The sequence below is a fragment of the Plasmodium cynomolgi genome, chromosome 12 (genome assembly GCF_000321355.1).
Source record: "Plasmodium cynomolgi strain B DNA, chromosome 12, whole genome shotgun sequence".
Lineage (NCBI taxonomy): Eukaryota > Apicomplexa > Aconoidasida > Haemosporida > Plasmodiidae > Plasmodium > Plasmodium cynomolgi.
The window spans coordinates 1,218,263-1,233,344 of NC_020405.1; the positions used below are offsets into that span (position 1 = coordinate 1,218,263).

General features: G+C 49.7%; 3 protein-coding genes across 3 annotated transcripts; 1 reads left to right on the forward strand and 2 right to left on the reverse strand.

The window, feature by feature from the left end:
• Positions 1–914: 914 nt before the first annotated feature.
• PCYB_123820 (hypothetical protein) lies at positions 915–4,582 on the reverse strand (the record flags this gene model as incomplete). Its single annotated transcript, XM_004223715.1, has 3 exons — positions 915–2,450; positions 3,996–4,218; positions 4,458–4,582. 3 exons carry the CDS (start codon positions 4,580–4,582, stop codon positions 915–917), a joined length of 1,884 nt encoding a protein of 627 aa, XP_004223763.1.
• Positions 4,583–5,499: 917 nt separating this feature from the next.
• On the forward strand, positions 5,500–10,014 carry PCYB_123830 (helicase; the record flags this gene model as incomplete). Its single annotated transcript, XM_004223716.1, has 6 exons — positions 5,500–5,786; positions 5,947–6,008; positions 6,185–6,412; positions 6,610–6,659; positions 7,389–9,019; positions 9,638–10,014. Coding segments are annotated over 6 exons (2,635 nt in total), but the record flags the coding sequence as incomplete, so codon positions are not given.
• A 527-nt stretch (positions 10,015–10,541) lies between these two features.
• Positions 10,542–11,510, reverse strand: PCYB_123840 (MSF1-like protein; the record flags this gene model as incomplete). The annotated part of the gene is made up of 4 exons (XM_004223717.1): positions 10,542–10,682; positions 10,810–10,886; positions 11,054–11,209; positions 11,366–11,510. Coding segments are annotated over 4 exons (519 nt in total), but the record flags the coding sequence as incomplete, so codon positions are not given.
• Positions 11,511–15,082: the final 3,572 nt, after the last annotated feature.

Genomic DNA, 15,082 nt, shown 5'->3' on the forward strand with positions numbered 1-15,082 from the left:
AAAGAATAACAGATTTATACTGCCCCCCAGTTGGGCACTTCTCCCTGGAGGGCATATCCTGACGGAGTGGCAGCCAACGCCAAACTTGGCTGGGGGTGAAACCGCCACGTCCCACCAGTAGCATCAGACGAGTTAGTGTCACGTTGCCTAGGGAGGAAGCGCTCAAAATGGGCAAACTAATCAAAAAAATGGAGGTGAAGCGTACCCATCCCCTGGCCGTGGGAGGGACGCAAAATGGAAGGACGACTGGCATTTCATTAATAATTTGTGAACGAATTTGGCACGTTTGGATTTCTTTGCCTAGTCATGGTGAACACAACACTTGCGGTGCTCCCCCGCTGGACATCCATAGTAGCATCGCCCCCCTTCGACTACGTGACACATTCGCTTCCCCCTTCGAGTGAACGCCACAGAGGAGGGAGCAGCACTGTGCAGAAGCGCTTTTGCAAAGTTAACCTGATGATATAAGGGGGAGCTTCTTCCCCAGGTTAGCAGCGTCGGGAGGGGTGCCGCTTACTCAGATGGGGTGGATAGGCTACCCAGTGGAGAGGCTACCCAATGGAGAGACTACCCCGTGCGGTCACTCGATCCCCTTTGTCCACCTCTAACCATGGAGTAGCGCCGGGGGGAGCCATTAAGCTCGCCGGGGCGTTTATAACATGTAAAAGAAAAAGGGGGTGACCCTTCAGTCGATTCGTTTTTTGTTGTGACCATTGGGGAGTGCCCAGGCGAGCCCTCCACAGGCAGTTGGGATGGACATCATACGTATGTGCAAAGTGGCATAATGACTCGCTGGGCCATGCAGACGCGCCGACCAAATGAGTAGCAGACGCGCCGACCAAATGAGTAGCACACGCGCCGATCAAATGAGTAGCAGCTCGCTGGACCGTGCAGACGCGCCGCACCCCCCCCCCTTACGCGTGGAATAGTAGGTAGTGCGCCAAGTCGAGGGCAATTTGGTGGTCCAGAAAACTCAGGAAAAAGGTGCTCACGTAGCTGAGGAAGGAGACGTAAAAAAAGTGAAAGGACCGCAGGAAGAGCGAGAAGGAGGGGGGTGGTGGCCCCACCTGGGCGGGAGTGGCCAGCGGGGAATAATACTTACCAAAGGGACCACCACTCATGTGGCCCCGCTGAATCTGTGTCCCCCTCATGTGGCCCCGCTGGATCTGTGTCCCCCTCATGTGGCCCCGCTGGATCTGTGTCCCCCTCATGGAGACTCCAAAATCGTGCAAACACACACGGACGAAGTAAAAAAACAGCTTCTTCAAAAAAGACAGGAGGATGAAAAAAAAATTTTTGTACAACACAGATGGAGAGTGTTTTACAATGACACGAAATATTGAGTGCATTTTTTTTCTCTCTCTTAATCTGGGATTTTTATGAATGCGCCTAACCAGTTGAGTGACCTTTGCAAAGGTACCTAGTGGAGGGGTTAACACCGTGAGGAGTTCCTCCCACAGTAACAAAATGGTGGCTACATAGATAGGTCTGTCCACTTTGCCGTTGTTTTGAAGTTGGCCTACTAAGTAATGGACCTGCAGCAGTATATCCCCCTCAAGGTGCTGTCTCTCCCCTTTGCTTTTCTGCATGTAACCATTTTGGAGAAAAAAATTTTCATCCATGTATTTCTGCTGTGGGTACTGTACACAAAAAAAGTGTTTCTTCCAATTATAGTTAAGGTTGCAGTGCACTCCTTTTTTGTTTTCTCCTTGGAGGGAGGTGGAGAAGGAGAAGGCGGGGCTGGAGCAGTACACCAGGTGGTCCGTCCGTACGTTGGACAACCCCAGCAGATGCAACGGTTGATCTGCTTCCTGGGAGGGAAGAACTCCTTCTAGGGGAGTCCCCACCCTGCTAAGTAACTCCCGTTCGTACCGATCGATAGCAAAGAAGGAATATAACACAAATTTGGTTACATTAACTGGCAGGAAGGGTCTCCCTTTTGTCTCCTCCAACCGTTTCGTAAATTTGGAACTCCACAAGCTGTTTCGTCTACTCCTACTATGCAAGCTCATATTTGTCCTCCCCGTGGTGGTGGTGGTGATGGTGGTGGTTCTACTGGACCAACTCCTCCCCTTCACTGAGGTGCGATTACTACTCCCGAGTCCTCTCACCAAGGGGAGGTCTTCCCGAAGAAGTGCACTCACGATGTTGTTCCTAAGAGAGTACTTGCAGGTAAAAAAAATCTGTTTAATATCCTTCCCATCCTTTTGAATCCGTATTATTAAAATGAAGGACCCTTTTACAACCTGATCTGTTTTTAGCATATGATCTACGTAGATGTTGAGGTTAATTTTTTTCTGTTCATTTTTCTGTACGATCCCTTTGTAGGGATACACGTAGATGTGCCTCACCATGTCGTGACTGTTTTGTTGGTCAGGAGGTGTGGGATGATATTCCTTTCTCTTTCCTCTCGACTGGGTGGTCCCAAAACGGACGTTTTCCTCGAGGTACTTGAAAATGGAGTTTTTCTTCATGTGGAGGTATGAGTACAGGTTGATTGGGATGGTGGTTTGGCTCTTTGGGTCGAAGCATAGGATCGAGAACGAGAGGCACCCCCGCTCATCCGGCTGTACATTCCCTGATCCTGAGAGGTGCCCCTCCTCGCAAGCCTGGTCGATACCCCCACCTGGCCCTTCGAGGTGCCCCTCCTCGCAAACCTGGTCGATACCCCCGAGGTGCCTCTCCTCGCAAACCTCGCCGCTACCCCCCCCTGCGTGTACGTAATCCAATTGGAAGCTCGCCTGACACACCTGGTACGTGTAGACGGAACCCAACTCCAGAACCTCCGGCTTCACCCCGATGTGCACGTGTCCTCCTACCTCCGGCTTCACCCCAATGTGAGCATGTCCTCCTCCTCCCCGCTTGGCCTCCCCAACGTGCGGCAAAAAAAAATCGTCAATAATGCTAACCTCCATTTGGGAAAACAAATCGCAGAAAAATTTAAAGCCAAAGGAAACCAAGTCAGCATTTTTGCCTGAACATGTTAAGGTAAAATAGGACCTTTTCTGCAACATATTTTTTTCACTCTTATTTAAAATGGCAACATTATTTCCCCAAATGAGGGAGTCGTTATTATGTAGGTTGCTCTCCCATAGGTGGCTAAAAAGAACCAACTGGTTGAAACCCTGTAGCACTACGATGTCCATGCTAAACAAGTAAAGGTCTTCCTTGTCTGTCTCGAACGTGATGCTGCTTGTGAAATGGTTATACATCTGCTTACAGCACAGGTGGTAGTTCTCCAGGAACGCTTCATCGTAGTTGCTTCTTGAGTCGGCTGGGCGCCAGCCGCGTTGCGTCGTGCCACGTCCGAGTGTATTGTCTCCACTTCCGGGTCTATTTTCTGCACTACCGGGTCTATTTTCTGCACTACCGGGTCTATTTTCTGCACTACCGGGCCTATTATCTCCACTACCGGGCCTATTATCTCCACTGCCGGGCCTATTATCTCCACTGCCGGGCCTATTTTCTCCACTGCCGGGCCTATTATCTCCACTGCCGGGCCTATTTTCTGCACCACCGCGCCGCTCCCCTCCGCCGAGCAAACACCTGTAGTACTCGCCCCGCTCCACATGCTTATCCAAATCAAAGTTGGACAGACAAACGCAGAGAGTGACACCCTTAAACGTAAACGTGACGCAGGTCACAACATTCTCGTCGTGCCTTTTCCCCTTCCCCTCTCTGTCTCCCTCCGCCTCGATCTTGGCACACCCATTCGTCCCTTCACTGCGGCACCGGGCGCGTCTGCGGGGGGGGCGGGTCTTCGCCTGACTCGCTCCGCTGCGCCTGGCCATCCGCTGCGTCATGCGCTCTGCCTCCAGCTGCGTCATGCGCTCTGTCTCCAACTGCGTCATCTGTTCTGTCTCCAGCTGCGCCACCCGCTGCGCCACCCCCGCTTGCCCAGGGTTGTCCCCCCCAAGTGGGGGCGTGCGCGTGAAGAAGTGGTCAAAGTAGTGCCTCATGGTCTTGCTGTACTTCTTCCCATAACACCTCCTCACGCGCAACTGAACACTTTTGCAGTGCACCTGCTTGATGTCGTTGCGCAGCTCTACTCTAACCATAAGCATAAATGAGTTTCCTTCAAATTGGAAATTGGGATCCACCAGTTCGTACTGCTCATGCGCATCATACAGCATGTGCTCACCATTTCGACATGCGCGTTGTTCTAGCTTTGCTTTAATGGCCGTCCTAAGGTGGTTGTCCCTCGAGTCATTCTTTACGCTGCATCAGGGGGGTAATGGCAGTTACAGTGGTAGTGTCAGTTATAGTGGTAGTGTCAGTTATAGTGGTAGTGGTGTGTGGGGAGGTAAATTGCCCACAGCGACGTTCCGTATGGCACTCGAATGGGGAAGGGGGAGTGACCCTCGCGAGGGTATATCCACTCAGGTGAGGGCGATGCTTCGGACAAGGGCACCCGTGCTATGTGTAACGTGGAACGCATTCTCGACCAACTACCCTACCTTATTATGACGATGTCCTCCGTGGGGGCGAACTCCAGGTCTCTCCACAGCGCGGAAAAGTCCCCGCCGTATGCAGCAGCGTCCAGGACGTAGAACGACGCGGAGTGTTTCCTGTAGCTGTTCATTTTTCTCCTCCGCGGGGGTGTGCCTGGTAATCGGCATGGTTCGCGGCATGGTTCGCAGAATGGCTAACGGCATGGTTAACGACATGTGCGCCCGTCCAGCTCGCAAATGGTGAAGCCCACCTAACCGCTTCCCTATAACGAAGGTGATCGCCCCATGAACAGTCAGCACATCCCAAAGTGCGAAGCCGAAATGCGGAAATGCACAGTTTGCATGCACAAGTCAGGTGTATAACTACTCAGTGAAAAAAAAAAAAAAAAAAAAAATCACGATGGCAATATCTTGGTTGAGGCTACCATTACGATGTACATTCTCTCTTAGTGAGTTGCTCTTCCTGCACGGGACGACCTCCTCAGATTGGCCAACCCTTTTTCTTTTTGTGTTTCGCTCGATCGTGCCACAAGCCGCTTTAATTTTTCTTTTTCCCTTAGAGGGAATGGCCAAGAGCATCATCATAAGCGTGGTGTAAAATAAAAGCGCAGTCATGCAAAGGACACACGACAGTACATCGCAGCGCTACACACGTGGGGACGTATAACACACGTGAGAGTTTCTTCCCTCCTCCCTTTTGCGAAGCTACCCGCCATGGAAACCCAGTTCGATGAAGAAATCAAGCAGTTCTTTCCCTTCCCTCCATACAAAGTAACATCAAAATGGGAAAATAGGAAATGCGCTTTAAAATAATTTTCTCACCGAGGGAGTTCGAGTTTCTTTTTTTGTGTGAACTCACGTTTCGCAGTATGAGTGTGCTTGGTGGAGTAACTACACCATACGCATCGTCCCGCCTTTCCCGCCCAGTGGGACCCACACCGATCGTAGCAGATCATCACCAATAGTAACAGATCATCACCGATTGTCAGCTTGATCGGTCCGATTTTATTTTACTTTTTTTATCCACCCCATGTGTGCACCACTGCAGATTCAGCTAGACTTCATGAGGACCCTATACAATGTATTGAAAAAATCAAATCTGACATTTGGCGAGGACGTCCGTCCGATTTACGAGATTATCAAGAGGAACGAGAGTCTGCAGAAGATGCTGGCAGAAGAGGTGGAGAGCGAGCTGCAGATCCTAAATAGTCACATATGTGCGGGGGCTGGTGAGGTGGGCGAGGAAGACGGGGACCCCCCCCAGGACCATATCATCTGCGAAATGAAGACCGGTTCTGGGAAATCGCTCAGTCTGTTGACGCCACTGGTTTATTGGTAAGTCGACTCGACAATGTACATGTGGCTGCTCCCCTGCGAAGTACCGTCAGGGGCCGATGCCCCCCTCCCATTGCGTGGTAACCTCCCCACGTGGTGCCAATTATACACGTGGTAACCTCCCCACGTGGCCCTTGTATCATCGCCCGCCCCCCATCAGGCTGCTCAAACACAAATTTGATTTCTTCCTGTTGAGGGAAGACACACATCTGCGAAAGGAAGGTAACTCAAAATTGGCTGGTCGTTCGGGGCGGCAGCAAGTGGCGAATGCAACGGACGGAAGAGGACCTTCTGTCGCACAGCCACCATGACGACCCCGCATCGCTTCTCACGTCGCGCTTCTCTCCTCTCTTCTCACGTCTCTCCTCTCCTCTCACTTCCCCCCTCTCACTCCTTAGAACCCGAGTGGGTGAAAGAATCCGTCACGGAGAACCTCCTGCGGAAGTTCGCGCGAGCCCAAAAGGTGCAGCAGAAGAGGAAGGAGGCAGACTTGTCGATCCTGAACCGGTACTTCTCCATTTCTGATGACAAAATAACGTTGAAGGGAAATTTAAGAGTGGAAAAAAAACAGGTCCAAGTGGAGGCGCACAAGCCAGGGGAAGAAGACCGCTTCGACACAGAGGGGGGTAAACAGAGAGGCGAAGTTGAATGCAGAGGATGAGTGCAAAGGATGAGCGCAAAGGATGAGCGTAAAGGATGAGCGTAAAGGATGAGCGAAAATGATCAGAGCAAAGGATGAGAGCAAAGGATGAGTGCCGATTCGCCAATCGAAACCTTGCTCGCATGGCGTGGCTACATTTTTTTCTTTTTTTTCCCTCACTAGAGGAGGAGACCCTGAGCGATTGCTCTGTGGAGGGGCCGCCCAAGAAGCAGGTAAAGAGGGGTAGACGTGGGGTGATTCGATGGGACGACATCGTTGAAGCTTCACCTGTGCGAGTCGACGGGATGACATCGTTGAAGCTTCACCTGTGCGAGTCGATGGGATGACACCGTTTCAACCGCACTTTTGTGAGCAGCGCGTCGGAAAAGCTGAATAAACACCACACCCCTTCCCGCTTGCTATTGTCACCCTTCCCGCTTGCTACTGTCACCCTTCCCGCTTGCTACTGTCACCCTTCCCGCTTGCCACTGTCACCCTTCCCGCTTGCCACTGTCACCCTTCCCCCTCCCCTGACAGATCTTCATTTGCAGCCGGACGCAGTCACAGCTGAATCAGTACTTCTCAGAGCTGAAAAAGATAGAGCAGAGAGTGGGGAGGGACCTACCCATTAATATGGTCATCCTGGGGAGTAGGAAGCATCTCTGCGTGAATGAGGTGAGTCAGGAGAGAAGAGGGGAGAGGAAGAGGGGAGAGAGAAGATGGAAGAGGGAAGAGAGAAGACGGAAGAGGGAAGAAGAAAGACGGAAGAAGAAAGACGGAAGAGAGAAGACGGAAGAGAGAAGAAGAAAGACGGAAGAGGGGCACCCCCTCCAGGAGGCATCCCCTCCTCTCACATCCCCCCTCCGGCACCCCCCCTCCCTACAACACACGAAAACCGCTTGAACTACTAAGAGCGCCACTGAAATGAAAACGCCTCACCCCCTACGCAGCCCTTCCTGAAGAAACACCAAAATGTGAACGAGCTGAACGACTGCTGCCGGAACAGCGATTGTAGGTATAAGAAGATATTTAAGGAAAACATGCTGCAGAGGAGGCAAAGAAGGGAAAGGAAAAAGAACAAAATCTTTTACGACTCCTCGTCATCCAGTGGAGGCAGCAGTGGAGGAGAGGCAGATGAGAGGCATGAGAAGCAAGAGAGTCGTGAGAAGCGTGAGAGGCGTGAGAAGCACGTGAACCCCGTGAACCCCGTGTTGGACAATTACAGCCTAGTGACCAAACTGATGAACTGCAAAAATTTAAAAATAAATCAGGTGAAGGATATATGCATGAGTGAACAGATAGAGGTCTGTCCTTACTACCTGAGCAGGGAGAACCTAAAGAATGCAGACATAGTGCTCCTACCCTACGTGTGTATTCTGAATGAACATGTGAGGAGGGGCTTAAAAATTTCAATTAGAAATAACGTAGTGATTTTTGATGAGGCACAGAATATCATAGACAGTATCAATGATTCCAATTCAGCATCCATTGGTTATGGGGACATCTTTTTTTGTAAATTAATTTTACGAGAGTATGCTAAGAAGTATGAGCAGGTTCTAAACAATAGCAACTTGGTTTCGATTAAGCAGGTCGTTATTTATTGCGATCTGCTGCTGTCCTCCTTCAGAGACGTTAAAGAGAGTCTCGTAAAAGTCACAAGCTATATTTTTACATCTAAGTTAGATGCACTGAATCTGAATCATATTTCTAACGTTCTTAGTAACTCCACTTTTTGTAGACGAATTAAAATTTTTGCAGAATCCTACCTGAGGAAGAACTTCCCCCAACATGTTAGAAGCCACTCAGGAGGAGTCAACACTTCTGCCATTTATCTGCTCAGCGACTACACCAATAAAATGATTAGGTCCAATCGGTACGACTATGTGTTTCTACACAGGGGAGGCGGAACGGAAGAGGAAGGACTGCCTAGCCGAGTAGCTGTACCTCCAAAGGGGGGGGGACCCAATAAGCGGATTGGTTTCTCCGCGGAAGGGGCGACACACGTGGAAGGGGTCAAACGAGTGAAGAAGGGTGACTCTGGGAAGATGAAGCAATGCACAGGGGAGAAGCAGCAATGCACAGCAAAGCAGCAATGTACAGCGGAGAAGCAGCAATATACAGCAAATCACCAATGTGCACGACTGACGCCGCAACGTGCAGCGGATGACCCTCACAAGAGCGACGATTCGAGAGCGTGCAGGGATGGCCACGCCGATGAAACGATGAGCACCTCGATGGAAGACCTAATCACGCGCAGGAACCCAAAAATGCTACACAAAATAGAAATAGTCAGTGTGAGCTCATGCAGCAACTTTGAAAAAATTACGAACGATTGCAGCAACGTCATTCTAATTGGAGGAACTCTGCAACCGATAGAGGAGTTCCTCCTACTCTTCATGAGTCTCAATAGAAAGGAGAAAAACAAATCTGCAAAGCTATTTCTATCGGATTACATTTTCAAGAAGAGTAACGTGTTCTGTAGAATAGTCAGCACGAACCTACTGACTTACGAACCCATTGATAATACTTTCAAAATGAGAAATAAAAAGACACATCTACTTAACTTAGCCATTCAGATTCACCTCCTCACTCTGTATGTCCGCTTTGGAAATATCGTTTTTTTTTCGTCGTACAAATTTTTACGAGAGTTCTTCACCTTCCTACAAAAGGAAGGTCACTACGTGTTAACAGAAATGAAGAAGAAGAAGAAAATTTTTTTCGAGGAGAAAAATGGAGAGAATGACGTCCTAAGGGATTACATGCAGAGCATCCAACGAATACGAGATCAGGAGGAGGATGCTTGTGTGAAAAATGGTTGTGTCCTTTTTTGTGTAATGAATGCAAAGCTCAGTGAAGGGATTAATTTTTATGACGATTTTTGTCGTAACGTTTTGCTTGTCGGCATTCCCTTCTTCAAACACGAGAAGGGTGGCTCTGCCTCCACTGGGGACCTTCCCCTCGATAGGAACTCCCTCCGTTTGGATTACTACCGGGCCTTCTCCGCGGACGTGGCACGGGGGGCTGGGGGCGCGGCCCCGCCTTCGTCGCAGTTGGGTAAGCGCAGGGGCGTCGCCTGTTACGCGGCGCAGCGTTGCAGAGTTGATGCGTTAGTGCATGCCGCGTCGTTGCCGCGTCGTTGCCGCGTTGTTGCCGCCTTATTGCCGCTTTGCTGCCGCCCCCCCGCAGAACACCAAATCGGTGACATGTGCAGGACGTACGAGCTCAAGTTTGCCATGAAGATAGTGAATCAGTGTATAGGAAGAAGCCTGCGCCATGTAGATGACTACTCCTCCTTCTTCTTCCTGGACTATCGATTCGCCAATAAAGAATTTTTGGACCTGCTCCCTTCGTTCATCGGAACTCACTTGGCTGCTAGCAAGGGTGATTCGTCCCTGCAGGACCAACAGGGAGGTACCTTCTTGGAGGAGAAAACAAAATTGACAGAAATTTTCGATGACTTGAAGCGCAACTACAGCAGGGCCTTTCCCGATATCCCCTTTGCGGAGCACAACGAGAGTCATTGGGGCAGCTTCGCGCGGGACGTGTTCCTTCTGCGCAAGTTTCACGCGGGCAGGTGCGCCGCTGGGTAGGCGCTCGGTAAGCGCTCGGTTAGCACTGTGTTAGTACTGCTCTGTGGCTGCTCTGTGACTGCGCGCCCCACGTTGGCAGATTAAAAAGGAAGAGTACACACCAGTTGTGCATTGAAAAAAGGGGAGGTGGGACTGCTTGCCAGCTCAGCCGCTCAGCTGCTGGGGGGATATAGACAAACGCTGCACAAGGGAAGACACAGGTCGAACAGGAACAAAAAAAAAAAGGCAGATGCCAGGACGAGGAAAGAAAAAAAGGAAAAGGAAAAGGAACAAAAAAAGAAAAGAAAAAGGAAAGAAAAAGAAAAAGGAAAAGAAAAAGCGGTTATTTAACCTGCACGGATTTTAACCTGTACATATTTTAACCCATTTAGTGCACCACTGCAACAAAAACGTAAAAGGAATTTCTTTCCTTTTCGTTCCGTTTCTGTTAATTTCTTTCCTTTTCATCCCTTTCCTTTTCAACGGTGGACGGATAAAAAAAAAAAAAAGGAGACAGCCACAGGGGTCGGTCACTGCAGGATGGGTCTATTTTTTCCCCTTCTCCAGTGCATCCACGTAAACGTCGCTGTTATTTATGTGAACGTTGTCATTAATAACTCTCTTGATTGTCTCGTTCATGATGTTGATTCCTTGTTTGCTTTTTTCTCGCACCGTGTTGATTATGGCCTGAAGGGTGGGCAACAAAAAAATGGGGCGCGTCCAACCACAAATGGGGGGAAGGCGGCCAAAATGGAGGGAAGTCGGCCAAAATGGGGCCGCACTGCCACACTGCCGCTATACCGCTCTGCCCCACCCGTTCCACGAGGTTCTTCATGTAACCGAATCCGTTAATGTCCAGAGTGGTGGTCTGCTTGTAGTGGGTTTGATTATCTGCAGGGGGGAGAGGGAAGAGAGCAGGGGAAATAGGAAGGATAAGCCAATTCGGACCAAGCGAAAAATGAAAGAAATTTTTTAGCAGCCGCTTTTCCGAGCAGCTTCTTCGAGCAGCTTCTCCGAGCCGCTCCTCCGAGCCGCTCCTCCCAACCGCGCACACCTACCATCGTCCTCCTTCTGAAGGTACACGCACTTTTCTGTTAAGTTGACCAATGGGGTCATCGTATAATTGACGGTGCTCACTGTCAGTTTTTTCTCCCTCAGGTTAATATCTATGTCTTCGATACCTACGCCTCGCCCGTCTATGTTGAGGAGATTGCCTGGGGGGGGGAGAGGAGAGGACGTGTAGAATGGGAGGCACACGTGAAAGGTGGACCGACGCACAATTGGAAGGCATCAGTGTTCATGCTTTATCTCTCTCCCTGTCTCTCCTCGGACGAGTTGATCCATTTGGAGCGAAGGAGGGGGTAACTCACGGAAGAGCTTCGGGATGAAGTACTGCAGGTGGACTATCCTCCTCATTTTGAGCGTCTGCTCCTTCGTGTCTATGCATCTCTCAATCACGTCGATGCCCTTGATGTGGTTTTGCACGTTATTCGGGTACTTCTGCAGGAAGGCCGACTGGGAACAGCGAAATGTGGAACAGCGAAATGTGGAAATGGGAAAGGAGCAACATGGGAAAGGAGCAAAGGAGCAACATGGCAAAAGAGAGAAATGGCAAAATAGCGAAGGAGTAAAGGAGCCAGGTCGGGAGAGCAACCCTTTTACGTAACGCCCCATCAGAGCTGCACTGTGGAGCCTCTTCCTTGGGCAGAGTCTGCACACAGCATATTATCTGTCCGGGGGGACGCGCGGACAATCCAACTCTTTAATGTACCGCTCCCTTGAAGGCGTATCATTACCGTGACGGTTCCCCAGTCATGCTTATACATATGCTCCTGTTCAAAAAGCTTCATCGCGTTTCGTCGTGGAAGTGGCAGGGGGAAAGAAGCGAGAACGGGGCAGGGCAATCAGTTGAACGAACCGGTGAGGAGAGAGTGCCTCCAAAAGAACGCCACGCAAATTGAAAAAATAAAAAAGGGGGAGGCGTCAGAGCAGCAGATCACACGCAGGGGAAGTACACTACACGTGGGGGAGTACAAACCAGTGCCCTTTTCTTTTCCACTTAAAAAAATGGCCACTTCGGACTGTCACAATGAAAGGAGGGATAAAAACTCGCAAAGGGGCATACACTCACTGTCCCTTCATTATGCATGCTCGTGTGTTTCTTTCACTCTCGTGGGGGAAATAATACGTTGGAACGAGAAGGGAGCAAAACGCAGGAAAGCTTTTCTTCCACCCCGTGAACAAGCAGCTTTGGCAAATTACGGGAGCGAAAAGGTCACCCTTTTTTTTTTTTTCTTCTTCCTTTCTTGCCTTACAGCGGTGTTGACTTGGTTATTTTTTGTTATTTTCTGTTATTTTCTGTTTTTTTTCTGCTTTTTTTTTCAGCATTTTTTTTGTGCATTTCTTTTGCGCATTTCTTTTGCGCATTTCTTTTGTGCCTTTTTTTGTGCCTTTTTTTCCGCGCGGTCTGCCAACCCGCAGTGCTAACCATCGCGTACACCCCCACGCGGGCATACCGACTTGTGGCCCCCCCGCATGTCCACAACATAAAACCGTACGTCAGCACATGAAAGGATTTTTTTGTTTTCCCCCGCACCCTTCCTTCGCATCCTTCCTGCGCACGGAGGATCGCCGCTCATACCTTTGCTCTACAGAAGGAGTCTCCCCCGAGGGGGCATCTTCGTCTTCCCCCCGTCTGTGCACAAGTCACGTCACGTTGGAGGGAGTTGCCCACTCGGTCGCGGTGCCAACTCGCGCTGCCCTGCCTTCCCTCACACTTTCCATCCGCGGTTGTTCTCTTCCCGCTTTTGCTAATCCCGTTAAAAGGGGAGAAGTCTTTTTTTTTTTTCAATTAGCTCTTTCAAATTAAATGGTCATTTTTTTTTTTTTTTTTTTTTTCCCAAAGCGATGTTGTGATACTCTACAAGCAGGGGACACTCCTTGGGAGCTCTTCACCTGCTTCGTCACCCCGTCGTGGTGGTATTTCCACTCCGCCGGTGTAGTCCTTCCCCTTCGCGTGGTACCCACGTGTTTACCGCCCCCCTCCTGACATGGTCAGTGTTGCTTCACTTTTTTTTTTTTTTTTTCCTTTACGCAATACATACAGTCCTTATTTGGGAAAGTGTTTTTTCTGGCACGTTTGGACTTGGTTAAATTAGCTGAGCTTTGTCCATTTGACTTTTTTTTTTTTTTTTTTTTTTTTTTTTTTTCGAGCAGCTCAAAAATTGCGGCAGCGCCATTTTGTTCCCTTCGGGTCTTTTCCCTGCCGTGTCGTCACACCACTGGTACTGCGGGTGCTGCGATTGCTGCGATTGCTGCGGCTGGGACTGGGACTGGGGCTTCGCAGCACACCCCACTGTGGTGACCAACTTGCGTCTCAGTCCATCCTGAGTTTTTTTTCCCGCGCACACTGCCTGCATAGTGCGGGCGTAGGTCAGCGGAGGTGCAATTCCGTCGCAAGTGATCGTGGCACAAAAAAAAAGGCGGAAAAGAGGGAATCCTAGAGCGAAAAAAAAAGAAAGCAAAACAAAAAAAAAACGCAAATAAAAACGCAAAAAGAAAGGCAAACAAAAAGGTAAACAAAAAAAAGGCAAAAAAAAGGCAAAAAAAAAGGCAAAAAAAAGGCAAACGAAAACCAAAGCGCAGATGAGGTGCAACAGGCAGCTCCAATGAAGCGCCAAAAGGGAACCACAGTCGATCGAGCATCTAAAGGACTCCTAAAACGAACACACTTAAGCAATACTTGAGCCACGCACCCAAGAAGATGAGCGGCTGGCTCCTCAACCTACTGGCAAACACCAAGTTCCACGTCGACAGAGCCATAGTAACCCTCCTCTACCTTTCCAATCTACTCCTCATAAATATCCCACTGAAAAAAGTTTTAGTGAAAAATATTTCCTTCGAATTCGATTTCGTAAAAAGATTGATATCATTTTTCTCCAAAAAAAACGAAACAAACAAACACCATGGGGAAAGAAGGAGATCCACATCGAGTCCCTAACTTGCACACTCGATTGGAGAGAGTACGAAAATCACAACTTGGATCACAACACCTATACGAGGTTACTACACCAATCGATCGAGCAAAAGATTTTTCATTCCATTTGGATTAAATTGCTACGCCTTTTTTTGGACTCCATTTTAAAGCACTACTTTTTACGTGTAGACAAGCTATGCGTTAAGATTCGCCACCGCCATGCACACACACATGGGGAGCTGTGCGGGGGTGGTGATAACTGCCAGACCAAGGGGAGGACCACCTATCACTTGACTCTTTGCGACATTTGCCTTTTTCTGAACCACTATGGGGGGACTACAAATGGGGGAGTTGGGGAAAGCCAAGGCGATCGCGCCGTTCGGGAAAGCCAAGGCGATCGCGCCGTTCGGGAAAGCCAAGGCGATCGCTCCACTCGGGCAAGCCAAGACAACCGCTCCAATCGGGCAAGCCAAGACGACCGCTCCACCCCGGGCAAGCGAAAGGACCACCCGTCGGCCCCCCCCCCGAGCCACCTCCGGTGCAGAAAAATCTACCTGCGAAAGGAAAGCGAGCGAGACAACACAATCCTCGTGAAAAATGCTTTTTTTTTTGTCAACGAGAAGAGAGTCTTTGTCTCCCTCATCTACCTGAACGGGAAAGCGTGCGAATTGAAGGAGATTTTCCACAGATGGGAGACGAGGAGACAGCCAGGCGATCACTTTGTAAAGGATTTGATAAAGGTCCTCGAGAGGAGTAGTGCACATTCCCCCTCTCTCTGGAGTTTCTTCCAAAAAAAGCAGGCCAGCATAGCCTCCCCCTTGGCTGCCCCAATTGCCTCAAATTTTGGGGCCACTTTTGGTGCAGAATTTTTTTCCAATTTTTTTTTTTTCCTGGACACTCTCCTTGTTAAGCTTCATTTGGGTGACAACGCCGAGGTCCGCACCCGGGGACGGAAGCTGTCATTTGAGACCCCCCTGGAGGGGGCAGACTCATCTAGATGTACACCCCCCTGGGAAATGTTCTCCCTGTCGATAAAATCCCTCCTGATATGGACAGAAAAAAATGTAATTTGCATTAATGAGAAGAAGGCGGGAGAGCTCCTTTGTGACGT